We start from the raw sequence: 18615 nt of genomic DNA, 5'->3' as shown, positions 1-18615 counted from the left end.
GAGCAGAAATACCGACAGCAGTGCAGGAGGGAAACTGCTTGCTACTCAGGGGCCCTCGGGAGGCCTGGTATACCAGATGGACAGAAATAAACACCATCTCCTACTCCACCTCAGTCAGTACACTGTCCCCTACATGCACACACAAGGAAAACCAAGTTCTGATAGTTTATTAAAACAAGTAATAGGCTTCGTCTGTGGAATAAGAAGGTCTTCTGAGCCAGAAGCAAAACGGATGCATTCCATCCGTTGAAGTTCTAGTGCTCTTTGAAGTGGTAAACACCACATCTGATCTGAAGATATGCAACAGATAATAAACAGGAAGTGTCAAGCTGGTCATGATCTTAACAGGAATCATATCTGGGGCTAAAACTGGAAGCTATCGATCTCCATTACAGACGGAGCTGCGAGGCGCACCAAAGCTCAGAAAGGGTGAGTTGCTCTGATTTCGATGGAGGATTAAAAAGGAACATTTCAGTCCTCACCAAAGCCACACGTAAGCAGTCTCTCTTCTTGCCCCTCTCCCTAATCCGAAGCCCCTTCCAGGACAAATGCTGTCCTGTCACTTCATCCCAACGCCAGGAGCAACATTGGCAGTGCCTTTCCTGGACCAGTGCCCCTTGCCAAAGCTCCAGGTTCCAGAACCTTTTTATTCTTTCCCCTCTTCTGCTTTAAGACTTGCTTCTCCCGAGTTCAAGACCCTAACGGCTTTGCTAGATATATTGCTACCTACAGTGACTCAATTTGTGTGAGGATGGCTGATGATGGCATCTGTCATCCAAAAGAGACCTTCACCAAACATCAAAGTCACTTCAGAGTAACGGGGTGACCGACATCCCATTCCTCCCCATGCAACGCACAGAAAAGAACACAGCTTCACTGCTGCAACGTCCTGCCCAAATGCGTAAGAATAAAACATCAGACAAATCCAAACTAAGGGACAGGCTATAAAATGACCATCTCATAATCTTCAAAAATGCCAACGTCATGAAAGATACAGACCGGGAGCCATTCTAGGTTGCAAGGAGACTAAAGAGACATGACAACTGAAAATACTGCATGAGCTGAGGTTTTCTTTCGCTCTAAAGCACATTACTGGGACAACTGGTGAAATCTGAATGAGGTCTGTAGATTAGAAAACAGTATTGTGGCAGGTTCATTTCCTGATTTTGATCATTGTTCTTGGTTATGTAAGAGACTGTCCTTCCTTGTTCTTAAGGAACACATGGGAGTACTTGGGAGTAAAGGACGTCTTACTTGCAACTTAGAAAAGAATAAGGCGGGGCTTCCCTGGTGGCGCAGTGGTTGAGCGTCCGCCTGCCGATGCAGGGGACGCGGGTTCGTGCCCCGGTCCAGAAAGATCCCACATGCCGCGGAGCGGCTGGGCCTGTGAGCCATGGCCGCTGAGCCTGCGCGTCCGGAGCCTGTGCTCCGCAACGGGAGAGGCCACGACAGTGAGAGGCCCGCGTACCACAAAAAAAAAAAAAAAGAATAAGGCGAATGTGATAAAATGGAAACGTTTAAGGAATCTGGGTGAAGAGTATTAAGGAAGCCTTTGGACTAGTATTATGAATTTTCTGTGTCTGGAAAAATAATAATAAATATTTAATATTGAATAAATATATGGACAGATTTAAAAGTGTGCAATGCTTTCCAGCAAGTGCCAACCTTGACTGAATGTCAGAACCACCTCGGGAGATTTAAAAATATCAATGTCCAGGCCCCAGCCCAGATATTCCAATTCAATTAGCCTGGGGAGGAGCTCCAGACATCAGTATATTTGAACGCACCCCCGAAGTGATTCTAGCGTGAGCCCAGAGGAATAATAAACAGCCAGGTCAGCCCGTGGTATCAGGGAAGGGGAGAGCTCTGGGCTGGGGTCTTTCTGAACCCCTCACGTCTGCTCCTTTTTTTTTTTTTTTTTTTGCAGTACGCAGGCCTCTCACTGCTGTGGCCTCTCCCATTGCGGAGCACAGGCTCCGGACGCGCAGGCCCAGCGGCCATGGCTCACGGGTCCAGCCGCTCCGCGGCATGTGGGATCTTCCTGGACTGGGGCACAAACCCGTGTCCCCTGCATCGGCAGGTGGACTCTTAACCACTGCGCCACCAGGGAAGTCCTCATCTGTTCCTTTTGAGAGCTGATCCTGCGGGCAGCACAGTGACTCCGAACAGGAGCGGAGTCCTGAGTCCAATCTTGGTCCTGCCTCTAATAAGCTGGGAGACATCCTGGCAGATCCCTTACTGGTACCCAGCCTGTGTTCTCTCCGCTGTGGGCTAAGGTTAACCAAGAGCAGCCTCTGGGAGAAATAAGCTTTCCAGTAGGAGGATGCACAGTTCAAAAACTCTTGCACCACTGAGCCCCGATGCCCCGTGGTGGGTTTGCACAGGATGACAGCCTGAAATCCTTGTGATGTCCATGTGGCAGAAAGGGATCAAGGCGAGTAGGGTTGATCAATTTCTGGTATTGCTGGAAGGTTCTGTTAGAGTTTGGTGACTCCCGGCAGCCCTCTCCCCGCCCAAGGACAGAAATCTAGGAGGGTTCTCGGGAAAGGGCTTGGAGGAAGCATGAGGACACCAATCCTCCTCCACGCGGCAAGGAGGCAAGCTGGGGAGGCCAAGCTCCCAGGGAGGAACTGGGGCAGCTGGCACTGGCCCCTTCACGAGGCAGCCTGACGGGGGCTCTGTGAGAAGATGCCCTCACCAAGAGCTGAGGCCGGAGGCTCCGCGCTGATCCCCTACCTCAACTCTGCCCAGCTCTAGACATCTATAGACTTTTGTGCCCTGCTCAACCTTCTACTGCTGCGCAGCTCAGTACGGCGGCCCCGGGCCACACGTGGCTACTGGGGACTTGAGATGCAGCCAGTCTGAACTGAGATGTGCTGTAAGGGTAAATTACATACAGCATTTCCAAGTCTTCATAAGCAAAAAAGAACATAAACTCTCTCATTAATAATTTAAAAAATACTTATTAGGGTGGAAATGATACTTTGGGTACATTAGGTTAAACAAAATTTCCTATGGAAATTCATTTCACCTCTTTAACTTTTTCTAATGTGGCTACTGGGATATTTAATATTACCTACATGGATGACGTCATATTTCTATTGGACAGCTCTGTTTCTGAAGTCTGCATATTATCCTTTCGTGACTTCATTCCTTGGTGATAATTGTATTAAAATCCAATCAAGGAAGAATTTAGTATGCAATGGCATCAGCCCTGGGCCCCGAATGCCCTGCAGTGAGAAAAGCTTAACCCTTTCCCCTGGTTCTCAGGCTTCGGTGATTCCAGCAAATTCACTCTTCCCCAAAGCCAGCGGAAGTGCAGATATGGTCAGGTAAAGTCCGTACCTCACAGCTTGCTGGAATAATAATGATGATGATGATGTAATTTAAAACTAGTACTTAGCCCTGCAATTTTAACCCAGTCTGTGAGACTGAATCACAAACATCTGACATTCTTAACATAGGACCCTCAGTATATCAGACTGCGTATACGCCACCTAATAATTTACCTTGCCAAAGAAAGAGAATACATAAGTGGGTAATGAAGATGAATGGTGCAGACTCTCATGAAAGACCCTGAGGCAGTAGCAAGTCACATTCCAGAAGGTTCCAGAAGGTTCCATGGAAGACTGTAGTTTGAGTTTGGTTCACATGTCACTGTCTGACTGCATTCTGAGGATGAAAGGCCCCTCACTTGTGCGTGTGTGTGTGCACACACGCACACACGCGTTTAGCTACACACAAAGGAGCAAATAACTAAGACATTCCCTTTGGCCAGACGTTCCTCACAGTAACAACCTGGGGCTGTGGAGAGTCATGGTGGGTTTATCTGTGTTCAGTTTCCCAGGACTGATCTTGTCCCTGGTCTGATTTTATTTTGGACCCAGCCTGGGGCGATCCATGTTGCGTATGGGGTCTACATGTTAAATTTCCCATTATTAAAAAAAAAAAAAAAAAAAACCTTAAATTCAGTGACTGTCCAGGTCTTTAAGGGAGTTTTCTAGAAACCAGGAAGAAGGAAATAGAGTCTGTTTTGCTGAGGACCAGTGGCATTGGAAGCAGGGAAAGTCACTCCCATAACATGGACTGATGCTTGGTAACATTGTGAGAAATTTTTCCAGCCTAGAAGCTTACAACCTGGTTCAGCTGAATCCAATGGTTGAATAGAATCCCTTGGTTCTTTGTTTAAAAACACAGTATATAATCTTTATTAACACAGAGACATAGAGGATAAACGTGTACTCTATATTAACATGTCTATATGATGAAAAAAATCACTGTTCACTATTTAATATCCTGGGAAGAAAACAACTAGGAAAGAGCATCTTCATAAAATGTTTTTTTCTGCTTATTTTTATAACATCTGTATCCGGAAGTAAATAACAAATGCTTGGAGCATTTGGGAAAATCAATAATGTCTCTAGGCCTACATTTTCAAAAGTGTATTGTTAAAACAGAGACTCACAGACACAGAAAACAAACTTATGGTTACCAAAGGGGAAAGGGAAGGGGAGGGATAAATTGGGAATTGGGGATGAACAGATACACACTACTACATATAAAATAGATAAACAACAAGGACCTACTGTATAGCACAGGGAACTATATTCAATATCTTGTAATAACCTATAATGGAAAAGAATCTGAAAAAGAATATATATATATACACACACACACATATATACATATATATACATAACTGAATCATTTTGCTGTACACCTGAAACAGTGTAAATCAACTATACTTTAATTAAAAAAGAAAAAAGTTATAATTTTTAAAAAGTGTATTGAGAAAAAGAGAAGATCTGGCAAGAAGATGCTCTGTATATATGCATAAATATATATACACACACAGAGAGACAGTCATAATCAAATATACATATACAGTCAAATATGTTTTTACTTTTATTGCAGGAAGTCATATTCATTTGAAAGACATACTGTACTTTGCTTAGGGATGTGGTGCCTTTTTATTAACATGGTGTCAAGGGAAGATGCTTCAATTTCTTCATATAAACGGATTCTGAACACTCAAGTTCTGTCACACCAAAATGGGCGGAAATGAGAAGCAGCAGCAAAGCCCTCCCATTGGACGGCATTCTTACATCACCCACTTTAAAATTAAATCTGAAACAGAGTTCTGACAGGCCTGCTATTTTCTTCAGTGCCAAGAGCCACACAATAGACCTTTTTTTGGACAAAGCTCTTAAAATGCTTGGAGATTCAGAGTTACTGAGTCACGAAACTTTACAAATATTGCACACCCATTCCTGCTGGTGCCCCTGCCTGCTCTTTTGGAAACAATACTATATTTTCTCTGTGTTTGGCAGAAAGAAAGAAATATTTTAATTAGTGTTGCAACCTGTTTGAAAGAAGGGTGACAGAGAAAGGCAAGCTCTGACAGTGGTTGGCTGTCCGCCGGTCTGGTGGCCTCTGGGCAGGGGTTGTAGCTATCATTTCAGAGGAATCTGTTTGATTCTCCTTCTACTCAGTGTGGGCCCTACAATGATGCCCGGTCCCATGACCACAGAAGCTTCAAATGTGGCCTGATAAGGTGATAACATTCAGCACAGAGGGGTGGGCAGGGTTGCACTGAAATAGTAATAGATGATTCATCCATGCAATTAACACTCTTAGAACCATCTCTGAACAGGTCTCTTTACAGAGTATATAACAGGCGGCACAGATGGGGACACAACGTTGCACAGAAATGTCAGCGGGTATATGCGCTGTCAGTCTGTGGATGCAAAGGTGGGGGGCGGTTAGACAGGGTGCAGGAAGAAGGGAAGCAGGAACAGAGGAGGAGGAAAGTAGGGGGAGGCAGTGAGAGGAGCCAGGGAAAAGCAGATCTGAGCATGGTTTTCAAGACTTGCTCTCTTCCTTTTAAAAATTCAAATCAAATTGCCCCCCCATCCTGCCCCGCGCCTAGGATTGTTTCAGTGAAGTTGTGAAATAATTGAGAGGTGTTGCAAACACATCCTCGCACTGCGAGCGAGCAAGCGACTTCAAGTCTAAACACCTCTGCGTCCAGGGGGCTATTTTAGATTGACATGAACGATGGCTAGTATTTGAGCTTGAAATGAGGAGGACAAAAGGGCCAAAGACACAGGCAAGTTCCAGAGAGGAAGCTGGGGCTGAGGGGAGCCTGAAGAAAAACTGGATGAGAGCAGTGCCTGGATTGCCACGTCCTTGGCTTTGAGGAACTGAACACTCTTGGGGTGGCTGCAGAAGGCGAGCTGGCCTTGAAAAGAGCATCGTGGAGCCACCTCTAGGTTTTCCAGACTCAACTCTGGTTTTTAAAAATGTTCCCACCTTTTTGAGATTCCAAACTTGTAGAACATAAAGCCATGGCGTGTTGTCTTGTCGGACCCAGCATTCCTCAACCTCAGCATGAGGACTGAGGACCTGATCATTCCCTGCCGTAGTGGCTATCCTGTGCCTTGTAGGACGTTTAGCAGCACCCCTGGCTTCTACTCACTAGATGCCAATAGCACCCCTAGTTGTGACGAATCAAACTGCCTCCAGACATGGCCAAATATTCCTGGGGGGACAAAGTCTCCCTGGGTTGAGAATCATTGGCTTCTTTCTTTCTTTTTTTACTGAGATATAGCTGATGTACAGTATTGTGTTAGCTTCAGGTGTGCAGCACGGTGCTTCAGTATTTTTGCCGACTAGAATCCGTGACAACTTATTACAAGATAATGGGTATAATTCCCAGTGCTATACAGTAACTGTTGCTTATCTATTTTATGTATAGTAGTTTGCATCTATTAATCCCATGCCCCAACTTATCCCTCCCCCGCTTCCCTCTGCTCTTTGGTAACCATTAGTTTGTTTTCTAAGTCTGTGAGTCTGTTTCTGTTTTGTATATACGTTCATGTGTATTATTTTTTAGATTCCATGTATAAGTAAATATCATATAGCATTTGTCTTTCTCTGCCTTATTTCACTAAGCATTGAGAATCACTGGTTTAGATTAAACATTAGGACAAGCTAAATTCTCCTTGAGTGAAGACAGCCATCTACTATAAGGACCACATGGCATTCTTGGTGAAGACTGACAACCCAAATAACCTGCCTTGAAGAGCCAGAAAGAAACGCAGAAGTCTGCGACAAGAGGAGAACTTTTTCCTCAAAGCACTGGTTTATGGCTTTAGGGAACCATAACACTGTTTACACGTAATCCTGGGGACAAAAGTCTTGGAGCCCTTTGCTTAAAAAAAAAAAAAAGTAAATCAGAAGAAAGGGACTTTCACACTTAAACTGAGGTTTAAAGAGGCAAAACAGGGAAGACCACAGGCTCTGTTCTGTAGAATTCTCCACCGCCTGAAGGACAGACTCCACACAGCAGGTCCTGCAGCACCGGGGCCTTGAGGCCCCTTTTCATGCTGAGGCTGCAGATGGCACCTGAGTCTTTATATCCGGTCTGACTTGTCCACAAAGCATTTGGCATTGTTAGCTTTGGAAGGTGTGTTTAGGCCTCCCAAAATAGAAGAAGGTGTTTAAAAACGACTGTCCCTTAATTTCACCATCAAATGGACAGAAAAGAGGTGTGTGAGCCTGAACGTGAGTCAGTGTACATTTTTTTAATAGAAAGGAGACTATAATTGCATGCACTCCTTGAAGTGTATCCCTCAAAAGCTGTACAAATTGGCCTTCTAGATAAGATCGTGCGTTCTCATCTCCACCTGTCTCCCGCTGAACAAACAGAGAAGAGAAAGGGCTCCGTGACTCAGGTCTCTCTCGTTCCAGAGTACAGTACTACGATTGATTTATGATTGCTAAGCCTGAGACCTTCGGAAGCCGCCAAACATGAAAAGAGGGAAAAATCTTCTAACTCAAGAGTAGAAAGGGAAGGACTTGGTAGCAGAGCGCCCTTCTCAGACTCTGAAACACTACTCTGAAAGCTGTCATGAGTAGGCATCGCTCAGGCCCTCACAGACAAAAAGGGTTATTTTATCCAGATTATTCCCCCACATTGCAGGGGAAAAGGGACTCATTTGTAATCATCAAAGGAATGCTGACAGACTTGAAATGGGATTACATTCTATTATCCTCATCCGAATTAAAGATTTGTTTTGAAGATCATTCTTAGGTTTCTTCCTCCCTGCTCCTCCAACCCCAAATGAGGTGATTTGTATTCCTGGGACATCTGAGGCAGACATGAAATCAGACAGTTTGCAAACATACATTTCAGAGTCAGTGGCCTGAGTTTTGAATTTTAATGTTGCCTGCTTCTCTGTGTATAGAAAACTTGACTCTCAGGTCGAAACTAACCCCAAGCATCGCTTCGTTCCCTAACTGGTTAATGCAGGAGAAATTCATCTCCAGGAGCCTGAGTGAGCAAGTGATACAGGTGTCCTGAAATGCAGATGTGAAAATGTAAAACCTATACACGGGCAGTGTCATCTGGTAGGTCTATGGATACACTACTAAACCCTCAATTCCAAGCTCTGTGCTTTGGGTACCATTTTGAGAATGGGACCTGCCAAATCTATCCTTCATCCCTCAAACTGCTTGTTATCTGTGTGACTATGAAACCACTGAGAAAGAAGCTTTCTCAGGACAGAACTGACTCTTTAGAGTAGGCCTATATGATACCTAGCACAGCATCTGATACCTGAAAGGCCTGAGAACATTTCTTGTTCTTTCATACAGACCTTCCACTGTGTACTCACAAGGGAACTGATGCCCACCTGGTAAGGAGTACTTGGTACCCTCAGGATGAAAGTCATAAGTCAGTGGAAGAGTTCAACTGGGTCAAAAAGCTATCTCTTGATTTTAGCTGCCAAAAAGACAAGATATCTTAGAGAACATCTCTATCAAGGCAAGGAAATGACACTCTCTAAGCAGGCAGACAGCAAAAAATATAGGTAAAGTGCATTAGAAGTTATACCATTTCTTTGCTCATCATTTCTTTTCTTTATATCTCAAGCCTTCCTTCTAGACTCAGTGTCCTTCTTCAGGAAGTATATTCTTCAGTAGTTCTTTCAGTAAGGCTTTATTAGTGGTAAACATGCCCTTATTTCACACTCACTCTTGAAGATAGTTTAGCTGGGTATATAGCTCTGTACTGACAGGTTTTTTTTCCCCAGAACCTAGAAAATATTTGACTGGCTTCTGGCTCTCACTGTTATGGGCAAGCCTTTATAGATGAAAATTTTTTTCTCTATGATCGTTTTAAAACTGTCACTTTGTTTTAGCATTTTGTAGTTTTAATATGATAAGCATACATTTATTTTTATTTATCTTGCTTGAGATGCTTGAATCTGAATCATTCATCAACTCTTGAAAATTGACTCTAAGGTATTATCACTTTGAGTGTTGCCTCTCCCTCATTTTCCCTATTCTCCCTTTCTGGAATACTGATCAGCTGTATGTTGAACCTTCATTCCATTTTCCATGTCTTATAAACTTTTTTCCGTGTCTTTATCTCTTTTGCGGCATTCTGGATAATTTTCCCAGCTTTATTTTCCAGTTCACTATTTCTCTCTTCAGCTGCATCTAATCTACCCATGAAGCTTTGAGCATCAATGAATATATTTTTCACGTTAGTACATATATTTGATTTCTTAAAAAAATATGCCTGATCTTTCTTGATAGCCTTTCATTCTTTCTTCATGTTTTAGATTCTCTTTTATTATTTTATGTTTTATATTCCCTATTTTATTTATTAAAAACTCTGCTGTTTTTGATGCTGATTATTATTCATATAGTGTAATTTTGGATACTGTGTTCGTAATCAGCAGAATTTTATCTATCAGAATCTGTGGAGCCTGTGTTGATGTTTCTATGCAGGGAGTATTTGTGTGTTTTTCCCAGGCACCCTGGGGCACTACTAACCTGGGACAACTTTTTTAGTTTCTCAGCTTGGGTTTCCTGGTAAAGGCAATGTGAATTCAAAACCCAGACTCTTGAAAAGGCAGACCTGTGGTTACATAGTCTCAACAGAGATTATTTTTTCCTCCAATCCTGAACCTAAGCTGAGATGTTTCCTTGTCATCTTTCTTTACAAGAAGGCTGATTTGTTTTTCATGCATCTTTTTATGAGTGTTTAGCCCTTCCATGTCCTGGCCTTATAAGGAGATCTTTATTCCAATTTGTCACTTGACATTGGTCTAATGCCTTGTCTCTTGCCCTGATGTACCTATTAAATCCTGGTTGTAAAGCTCATCAAAGGCCCCAGTGTAGCCATAGGGTTGGTGACAGCAAACTTCTTCAGTTCTCTGATCCCTCTTCATTTTTGTTCCCTGGCTACTCCTTGCATTTAGTCACTCACTCATGCATTTAAAGGATGTTTGTTATGTTTTATTCACCAGCCCTAAGTGTTTTGTTGGGGAAACAATTCCAGAACACCAGTTCCACCATAGTTCCAGAAATGAATTATAGATCCTATCCTGTAATCAGTTAGTTGGGACTGGACGGTGCTATCTCTAGACATGACATGGAACGGACAATACCTGTAAGTCCTGGGAAAGCTTTGGATCTGGTATATTAAGAGATAAACATTACAGAAGTGGCACTGTTTTAAACAACTTGTAATTTATTTGTTTTAGCATTAGAGAAGCCGCCTGCATTCAAATCCCCAAAAGTTACTTAGCCTCTCTTGATGCTATTTCTTCAACTTATCATAGCAGTATTCCCTTCGTAGCGTTGTGAGGATTAAATGAGTTAATGAACATGAAGTTCTTAAAGCACTGTGCGACACACAGTGCTTTATGTTCTTGATACACTGTAGTATTTTTAGCTAACTTCTCTTACTTGTGCTAAGGGAACCAAGTAAAGAATATACCCCTTACGATGGGTCAGAGTTTAAACTGAGATGGTGCACACATGGGGCCAGCTAAGGGGTAGCAGAACTAGAGACCCCACAGGGAAAGAGAGAAGCTCAGAGAAAACAGATTAGAATCACTTGGTCAGCCACCCTCCCATCTGAGAGTCTCCTTCTATCGCTAAAATCTAGGTGACTCTAGGACTGATGTTATTCAGGGAAGCTATTTCCTTCCAGAAAGATACAAACACATCAGCCTCATTAGAATAGTGGCTGAGGGCTTCCCTGGTGGCACAGTGGTTAAGAATCTACCTGCCAATGCAAGGGACATGGGTTCGAGCCCTGGCCTGGGAAGATCTCACATGCCGTGGAGCGACTAAGCCTGTGCACCACAAATACTGAGCCTGAGCTCTCGAACCCGCAAGCCACAACTACTGAGCCCAAGTGCCACAGCTACTGAAGCTTGCGTGCCTATAGCCCATGCTCCACGAGAAGGGAAGCCACGACAATGAGAAGCCCGCGCACCGCAACGAAGAGTAGCCCCCGCTCATCGCAACTAAAGAAAGCTCGTGCACAGCAATGAAGACCCAACACAGCCATAAATAAATAAATAAATTTTAAAAATAAATTAAAATAAAATAAAATAGTGGCCAAGTATCATAAAAGTTCAGAATGCCTCGCCCCTAGCTTCCACGCCCATTACTTAGCTTGAATGACAGGAGTATGGATTTTTGAGACAAGACAGTTGCGGGATTCACATCCTGCCTCTAAATGTTACCAGCAGTTGTTAACTGGGGTAGTGGGCGTGGCAGGGGAGGGGCTGGGTCACATGGGGGCAGGTGCTCTTTCAGTGTATGTTATTTCCAAAGCGGTGTCTTTTCAAGAATTTTAAAGGTGCTGACAGGATGGCTGAGAAGACCAGTGGCCTCCAATTTTTTTAGATCATGAGCCCCATCAGTAAAAATATTTTGAGAACATTTCTCCCCTATATTACATTTAGAAATTATGTTATAAATCAGCTATACTTCAATAAAATAAATTTTTAAAAAAAGAGATTATGTACTGTTCTACTGTCGACTTGTATGGGGTTTTTTTGTTTTTAGTTTTTGTTTTTGGCCACATGGCATGGCTTATGGGATCTTAGTTCCCTGACCAGGGATTGAACATGGGCCACGGCAGTGAAAGCACCAAGTCCTAACCACTGGACAGCCAGGGAACTCCCTCAACTTTATGTTAATTATAAGCAAAACATAACTTCTTTTTTAAAGATAGAAAAGAAATAAATAGAAAAGAACAGAAGTTCTAACGTTTTTCTCCTGTATCCACTAATCACCTTGTGCCTGTACCTACTACGGATGAATTGTGATGAGAAGATGTGGAAGGAAGCAATGGGAAAAGGTCAGTCTACTCAGAGGGCAACTGAAACCACCACGGTCAATCCAAGGACTATACAGAAAGGTTAAGCAAATTGTGGCACTTTTCCTCTGGCTTTGTCCCCCACTCAGCACCCACACGGGCCAAGCCCCCCAGCCTGGCCCTACTCCTGGGCTGGAGTTAGGGTCTGCCTCTGCTCTGCTTCCTAGCTGGGAGGTCTTGGGCAAGTCACTTAACCTCTCTGAGGCTGGGTAAAGTGACACTACTACTTACCTCACAGTGTTGCTATGAGGATGAAATCAGATAACCCTGTGCTCAATTAATTTTTACTCCCTTCCTTTCTGTTCCTTCCTTGAAATGGCTACTAGGCTGCCCTTTCCAATAAAGCGCCTGGGAGACCAAAGCCATTAATAACAGGACCACTCCCTTACCCAGACTCCTCTTCTCGGCTACAGAAAGAGCTGGGAGAACACTTTTCAAACGTTGTTACTTTCCATGGAAACAGACGAGCCCTCTGAGACACTTACTCTTCATCCCTCTTCTTCTGTGACAGCTGGACAACTCCTGCAGACATTTGCTTTGTTTTTTCTTTCGTTAAGAGCTGGCTTTTCGCTCCATAAAAGTTTTGAAAATGAAGACAATCCTGAATTAAAGGATGATGTGACCAAGGCATACTAAAAAGAAGAGCTGTGCGTGTGCACATAGGCACACGTGCATGTATGTATAAGTGTGTGCATACGTGTGTGCTGGGATGCAGTGGCAAACTGAGAGCTGGGAAAATACATCCTGGTCTCCCTGGTGGTGAGCCCTGGAGTGCGGGGGTGGTGGTGAAGGGAGACCCCGTCATGCCCGTGTCCCCCTGGATGAACTGACACAAAGACAGGAGGCAGGCCTGCCCTCTGACACCAGAGCAATGGTTCTCATCTCTGGCTGTGCACTAGAATTGCCTGGGGGCTTTGAAAAAGAGACCAATGCCTGGATCTCCCAGATCAATTAAATCAGATGCCTTGAGTTGCTGCTAGAGCATCCGTACAGTTGTTTAGACTCAAGCAGTTCTAGTGTGCAGCCGGGGTTGAGACCCACTGCCTCTCTGAACAGAACAGGAAGGTTCAACCTCTGCTACATGGACAACTCCATCACGACCAAGTTCCCACCCCCGAGCCCCCAAGATCAACTGAATGACCATTTTTCCACATTCTGAAATTCCTGACCAATGAAATAGGAGCTAGGATGGGGCTTATTTGCTGGGCTGCAAATGATCTGATAACAAGCCCCACATCTTGTTTGCTTGGGCTACTGATTCCCGGGGGCGGGAGGTAGGACGTCAGCCCAGAGACCCACTTCTCTCGTGCAGTGCCCTTTCTTTGAGGTCTGAGGACATCTGGGTACAAGGAAGGCCTTAAAAGCTGCTCCGCTCCCCTTGTTTCTCACCTCCTTTCCTTTCCGCTTCCCACATTTACCACTACGTGCCCTAGGGTAAAACCAAACGTGTAAACATACGGTCATGACGACTTTGTCAAAAGTCAAGAGTGTTCTAGGAATCCAAGGGATGAATTTTCTATCCTTTCCTTCCCTCTCTGCCCATCAGCCCATCCATCACTTTGAACTTCTTTGAGAAGAAAGAAAAGAAAAAAGAAAAAGCACAAAACAAAACAGAAGAGGGAGAAAGGGAAGAGCAGATGGAGAAGGCTGTGCCTGCTCTCGGCAAACAGTAAAACCACCAAAAACATGAACAAGACCTGAGGGACACGGCAAACTAAGTTCAGGGACGCGCTGGAACATCCCGCTTTAAAGCAGGACCAAATGTAGAGGGTCCTTAGCGTTTTATGGCTGGAACCAAAATGGCACCCCTCCCTCCCCTCTGCCCTCATCCTGCCTTGTTCTTTGAACAAAGATGATGCTGACATGACATTTCTATTAAAAAAAAAAAAAATCAGTGATCAGTTTGGACCTCTCAGGCTAAATCCTCAATTTGGGAATGCAGTCAAAAGAACAGAAGACCATCCCAGAGGAAAATGGATGAAAGCCAAGCACATTTGAGTTCGGGCTTAAGGATCAGAGGCAGTGATTCTGCATGAACTGTTCTTGCCTTCCTGGGATGTGTTTTTAATGCAGTGATGATAGCCTTCCAGTGGCCGCTGGCAGCATCTCAACGTCTTCAGGGAGGAGAGGGAAGGGGGTGTTTAGGGAGCCTGTTTCCTAGCAGGCTTGGAGGTGATTACACAAGTCACGAGCACGGAGGGGGAGAAGCAGGCCCCGATGCAGCCTCTGGCTTATTAAGAGTGAGATCCGATGCTGGAATCCCTGGGGCCAAAAAAATCAATGACCCAGGAAAACTACAGCAGCTGACGGCCTCGGTAAAAAGCTCAGGGAAGAGTTGCAAAGAAGAGAAAGGCTTAAGTGACTTTCCAAAACTCTGCACCGTTCGTCTCCCTGGAGGCCCCGTACTGTACAGACCATAGCTGGGACCCCTTTCATTTTGACACTTTCTTTCACCTGGATTCACCACCCTTCTTCCATTCCCTTCTTCAGGAAGGTTGAAGGGGGTCCCAAGTTCCCTCCACCCTCCCTCTGTCTGGCTTTTTGATGTTTCCTTGTTTAGAAAAACAAGCAAGTAACTACATTGTCAAATGGTGCTCTCCAGCCCTCAGCTATTGCTGTCAGGCTCCGACAGGGAGGGTCCACTGTCTTTTTTCAGGCACTGGTTTCTACACACCCCTCCAAGTGCAGGAATAGGACCTCCTGTCCCCAGGAAAGCAGGCATCAGGCTTTGAGGCCACAGTGGGGGGTGGCAGGGGCGGAGGTGTGTGTTGGAGTCACGTGATCAGGATGCACTGCTTCAACGAAAACATTCAACTGAACCCTCAGACTGTCATCTTCGGAGCTTAGGAGTTTTCCTCGATGCCGTATGTCACATGGTTAGGGGGTCCCTAAAGGTTCATGAAGTTTCAAATCAAATGAATCAACTTTGAAGACTTCATCTTTCTCCCTGAGCCTTTTCTAATATTTCCCCGACGCCACACAAGATAGAATTTAGATCTAAACCTGAGTGTGTCTGTGGTTTCAGAGAAGCTTATTTTTCTTTTCTTCTTCCCAAAAGGCTCCCGGGCACTTTCTCCCTGGTCTTCACATCACAAGAGCAAGGCTGCCCAGAGGAAACATGGGAACTCCTTGTGGATGCACCTGGAAATATCACCGCCAACCCAACGCTGGCTCAGGGAGTTTTAAACCCTGAAATTTAGGTTCCCATCCAAAGCAGGAGAAAATTCCTTTTATTGTTTAGTCATTTAGAAAAACGTGTATGAAAGCATCCATTTCCCAGGGCCGAGTATCCCTGTTTGAGAGCTCAAGTTCACCCTCTGGAACAGCTGCTCCGTACAGACAATTCCAAACCTGGGTGGCAACCTATAGACTGCTTCAAGGATTGCAACTGCTCCACTGAAGAAACAAACTCTAAGTGTCTTTAATCTATGAAAACAATCTAATGGTTACACCACGATTTACCTAAAGCAATATTTGTTCAGTTACGATGATGTCACAAAAGAAGGGCTTGTTGGCTTTCAGTTCTTTCCTTAACAATATTCAGAGCTTGATGGTGGCTGAACTCAGAACTGCTTTCCATAGCTTAAACCAGCAAAGAGAGAACTTTCCTAGCAGCCCAGAAAGTTCTATTACCAAAAAAAAAGTCAATAGCACTTGCTATTCGGCAGTTTCCCAGCACATTTACCATAGCGCTCTGATCCTGTGGTGCTGGGTTTTAAGGACCACAGTTTCCTTGCCAAATAGACATATCTTGGCTTCCTTTGCTAGGTGGAAACACTGCCTTGATATTAAATATTCAAAGCAAAGAAACTCTGACCCAAGGGCTCTCAGCTAACAATGACATTCTCTGTAAGTAAACTAGAAACCCAACTCAGCTTCTGATTTGCCAGTGTCCCCTGCCATGTACTAGTCTACTGCACAAATAGGGCTGAGGAACGACTCCTGTTTGCCGTGATTATACCGCAAAAGACCCTCAGGCAGGGATGCGGGAAGCCTGGACTTGGCAGGAGATGCTGGAGAAGGGGAAGAGTAGGATTCAGAGCTGCTTCCTGGGCAGGGCAGGGGCGAGGAAAGGGTGAAAGGCCTCCAACCTCGCCAGACGGAGACCCAGGTCCGATACAATGGCAAGGACGCTGTTACTCTAAGCAAGCGCGGCCGTAACGTAAGAATGCGGCTCCTATAGCCCTCGTCAACCCAGCAACTTCTCTCACTTTGCTGCGCCACACCTACAGCGCCAGAACTATCTGAGATCAGCTGCGGAAGCCTTGGTCGCAATCCCCCCAAAGAAAAGCCTCATCCTTTACTGGGAGGGGGAAGTCGTTAGTTTTTTGTTAAGGCGATAGGGGACGGGCAATGGGGGATGGAGGTGGGGGACGCTGGTGCCTTTTGGCGGTCAAGTCCTACCCCTCAGTCTCCTCTCTGTTCTGTAAGCTTCTACTCATCTTCTTACTGCATCTCCACCAGACCTCCCATCCCCTTGGGCTTCCCTCGTGCCTGTCGGCGCAGACTTCAGGTCAAGTGTCCTCTGGGCTGGATTCCTTACGTGGGCACCTGAGAGGCTGGCTGGGGCACACCCGGCCTATACGGAGAGCAAACCAAGCGCAGCGTGGACCACAACACGTGTTCCAACAGCGCTGAGCGCGGCACAGGGCTCAGTTTAAGGTATTTTAAGCCGACCCGCATCCGTCGGAGTCGGGTCCCTGACCCTGGGAAATTGACGAGGAGGTCAACTCATTGAGGGAAAAACTCCAAATACCCTACCCACCCTTCCTTCTCGGGGTGGGGGGGGCTCCCCTGCCACCATCCCACATGCGCAGCTACTGAATATGCTAAGGGCTCCTATTATCAGGCAAGAAAACTGGCTCTGAGCGCGCTCCAACTTTAAACCAACCCGGCCTTGCCCCCTCGGGCGCCTGCCCCCAACCGAGGGCTCACCTGGGCGCCCCGCGGCGCCGGGGTCGCACAGCGAGGGAGGTCGCTTCTTACCGGAGAAGTCCGTGAGCGCTGCGATCTCTTTGGAGCAAACCAGGACGGTGCAGTAGAAGAGTCGCAGGAGCTGCCCGGGAGGCTCTGCCTGCCTGCGGAGGCCGGGATGCTGTGCTGGCTGGGGCGCTGGCGGTGGGCGCGCGTGTCCCGGCAGGAGCATGGTGCGCGGCGCGACAGAGCGCGAGCGCGGGCCCGGGGCGCGCGGGGGGTCGCTGGGCGGAGGGCGGCGTCACATGGCAGGGCGAGTTGATAGCCAGCGGCTCCGCGGCCCCCTGCCACCTCCTGGCCCAGGCTGCCAGAGCTTCCTCCCCGCCGCGGGCTAGCACCGGCTCCCCAGCAAAGAGGAGGGGGCGGAGAACTGGGGCGGGGCGAGGAGCCCCGGGAAGAGTCCGCGTGGTTTCCCCGAGAGGAAATCTGCGCTGCGGCCGCGCGGGAGGAAACGAGGGCGGGGGGCGAAGGGAAAGTGTAGCCTCTCGCGCCCAGAGCTGCGGAGGCCGGTCCCTGGCGCGCTGCCCGCCGCGGAGGGCGCCCCCAACAGTGCGCCGAGGGCCGCGCAACTTTAGCGCCTTCCACGCCCGGGTCCCCGCCCCGGAGACGGCTCAGCGCCCCTGGCCTGGCCCGCGCTGGCCCCGTGCCAGCCTCGCCCTGGCCGCCTGTGGAGTGCGGCCGGTGCCCGTGACGCACTTAGGAGCCAGAGCCGCGCTTGGAGCCCGGGAGCCCCGGGGTGGGGGCCGCGGGAAGGTGGGGTACTGGAGGTGTGGGACCGCAACACTGACGTCTCTGCGACCCAGCGCGCTCCACGTGCAGAATCACCAAGCACGCACAGTTTTCCCCATTTCACAGAAGAGAAGACCGAGACCCGGAGCATTGCCCGACGCCAAAGCTTACGCAGCCAGGAGGGGAACCATCTCGGGGCTGGGGGGAGTGGAGGTGGGGGAGGGATGTGCATTGTGCTGAAAACGGATCAGATGGCTCCAGAGCCGGTTTCTTTTCTCTGCGACTACGTTTCCTTTGGGTCCTGGTTGTCCGCCGCGCTCAGAGGATCTGACACTGGACCGGCACAAACAGCCGCCGAACGCAATAAATGGGCTTTGTTTTAAAATGGGCCACAGCATCTTTCTGAATCTCTCGATTACGCGCGGTGCAACCTACGTTTGGACGCCCAGCCCGTGCGCGAGGAGCGGGCTGCACGGCTCGGGCTCGGGGGAACCGAGGACAAGTACTTGGGGGCTCCGTGGCCGCGCGCCGGGTGGGGTACCTGGGGTCCAGGAACCCAAACCCCGCGGACTGCGCTGGGCGTCCGGGTCAGGCGGCGCCGGCGGGAAGGAGGAGGGCCGGGCGGGCGGGCTCTCGGCACAAAGTGTTCCCGAACACCGCGGGAGGGCATGCCAAGTTCGCGGCGGGCCTGACGCGGAAATGTAGATCATGAGGCCCAAGGGCGG

General features: G+C 47.1%; 1 protein-coding gene across 3 annotated transcripts in view; it reads right to left on the bottom strand.

Moving 5' to 3' along the window:
* EVA1C (eva-1 homolog C) overlaps positions 1-18259 on the bottom strand; it is an 85299-nt gene extending 67040 nt beyond the window's left edge. For 2 of the 3 annotated variants that reach the window (XM_004264513.4, XM_033418196.2), the window contains exon 1: positions 17174-18256. In XM_004264513.4, coding sequence (XP_004264561.1) covers positions 17174-17333 — 160 coding nt within the window. In that variant the 5' untranslated portion in view covers positions 17334-18256. Of the gene's footprint in view, positions 1-17122 lie in introns of all 3 variants that reach the window. The other variant, XM_033418193.2, reaches the window with a different exon arrangement.
* Positions 18260-18615: the final 356 nt, after the last annotated feature.

The sequence above is a fragment of the Orcinus orca genome, chromosome 5, assembly GCF_937001465.1.
Source record: "Orcinus orca chromosome 5, mOrcOrc1.1, whole genome shotgun sequence".
Taxonomy (NCBI): Eukaryota; Metazoa; Chordata; class Mammalia; order Artiodactyla; family Delphinidae; genus Orcinus; species Orcinus orca.
This window is presented reverse-complemented; position numbering and strand designations above follow the sequence as displayed.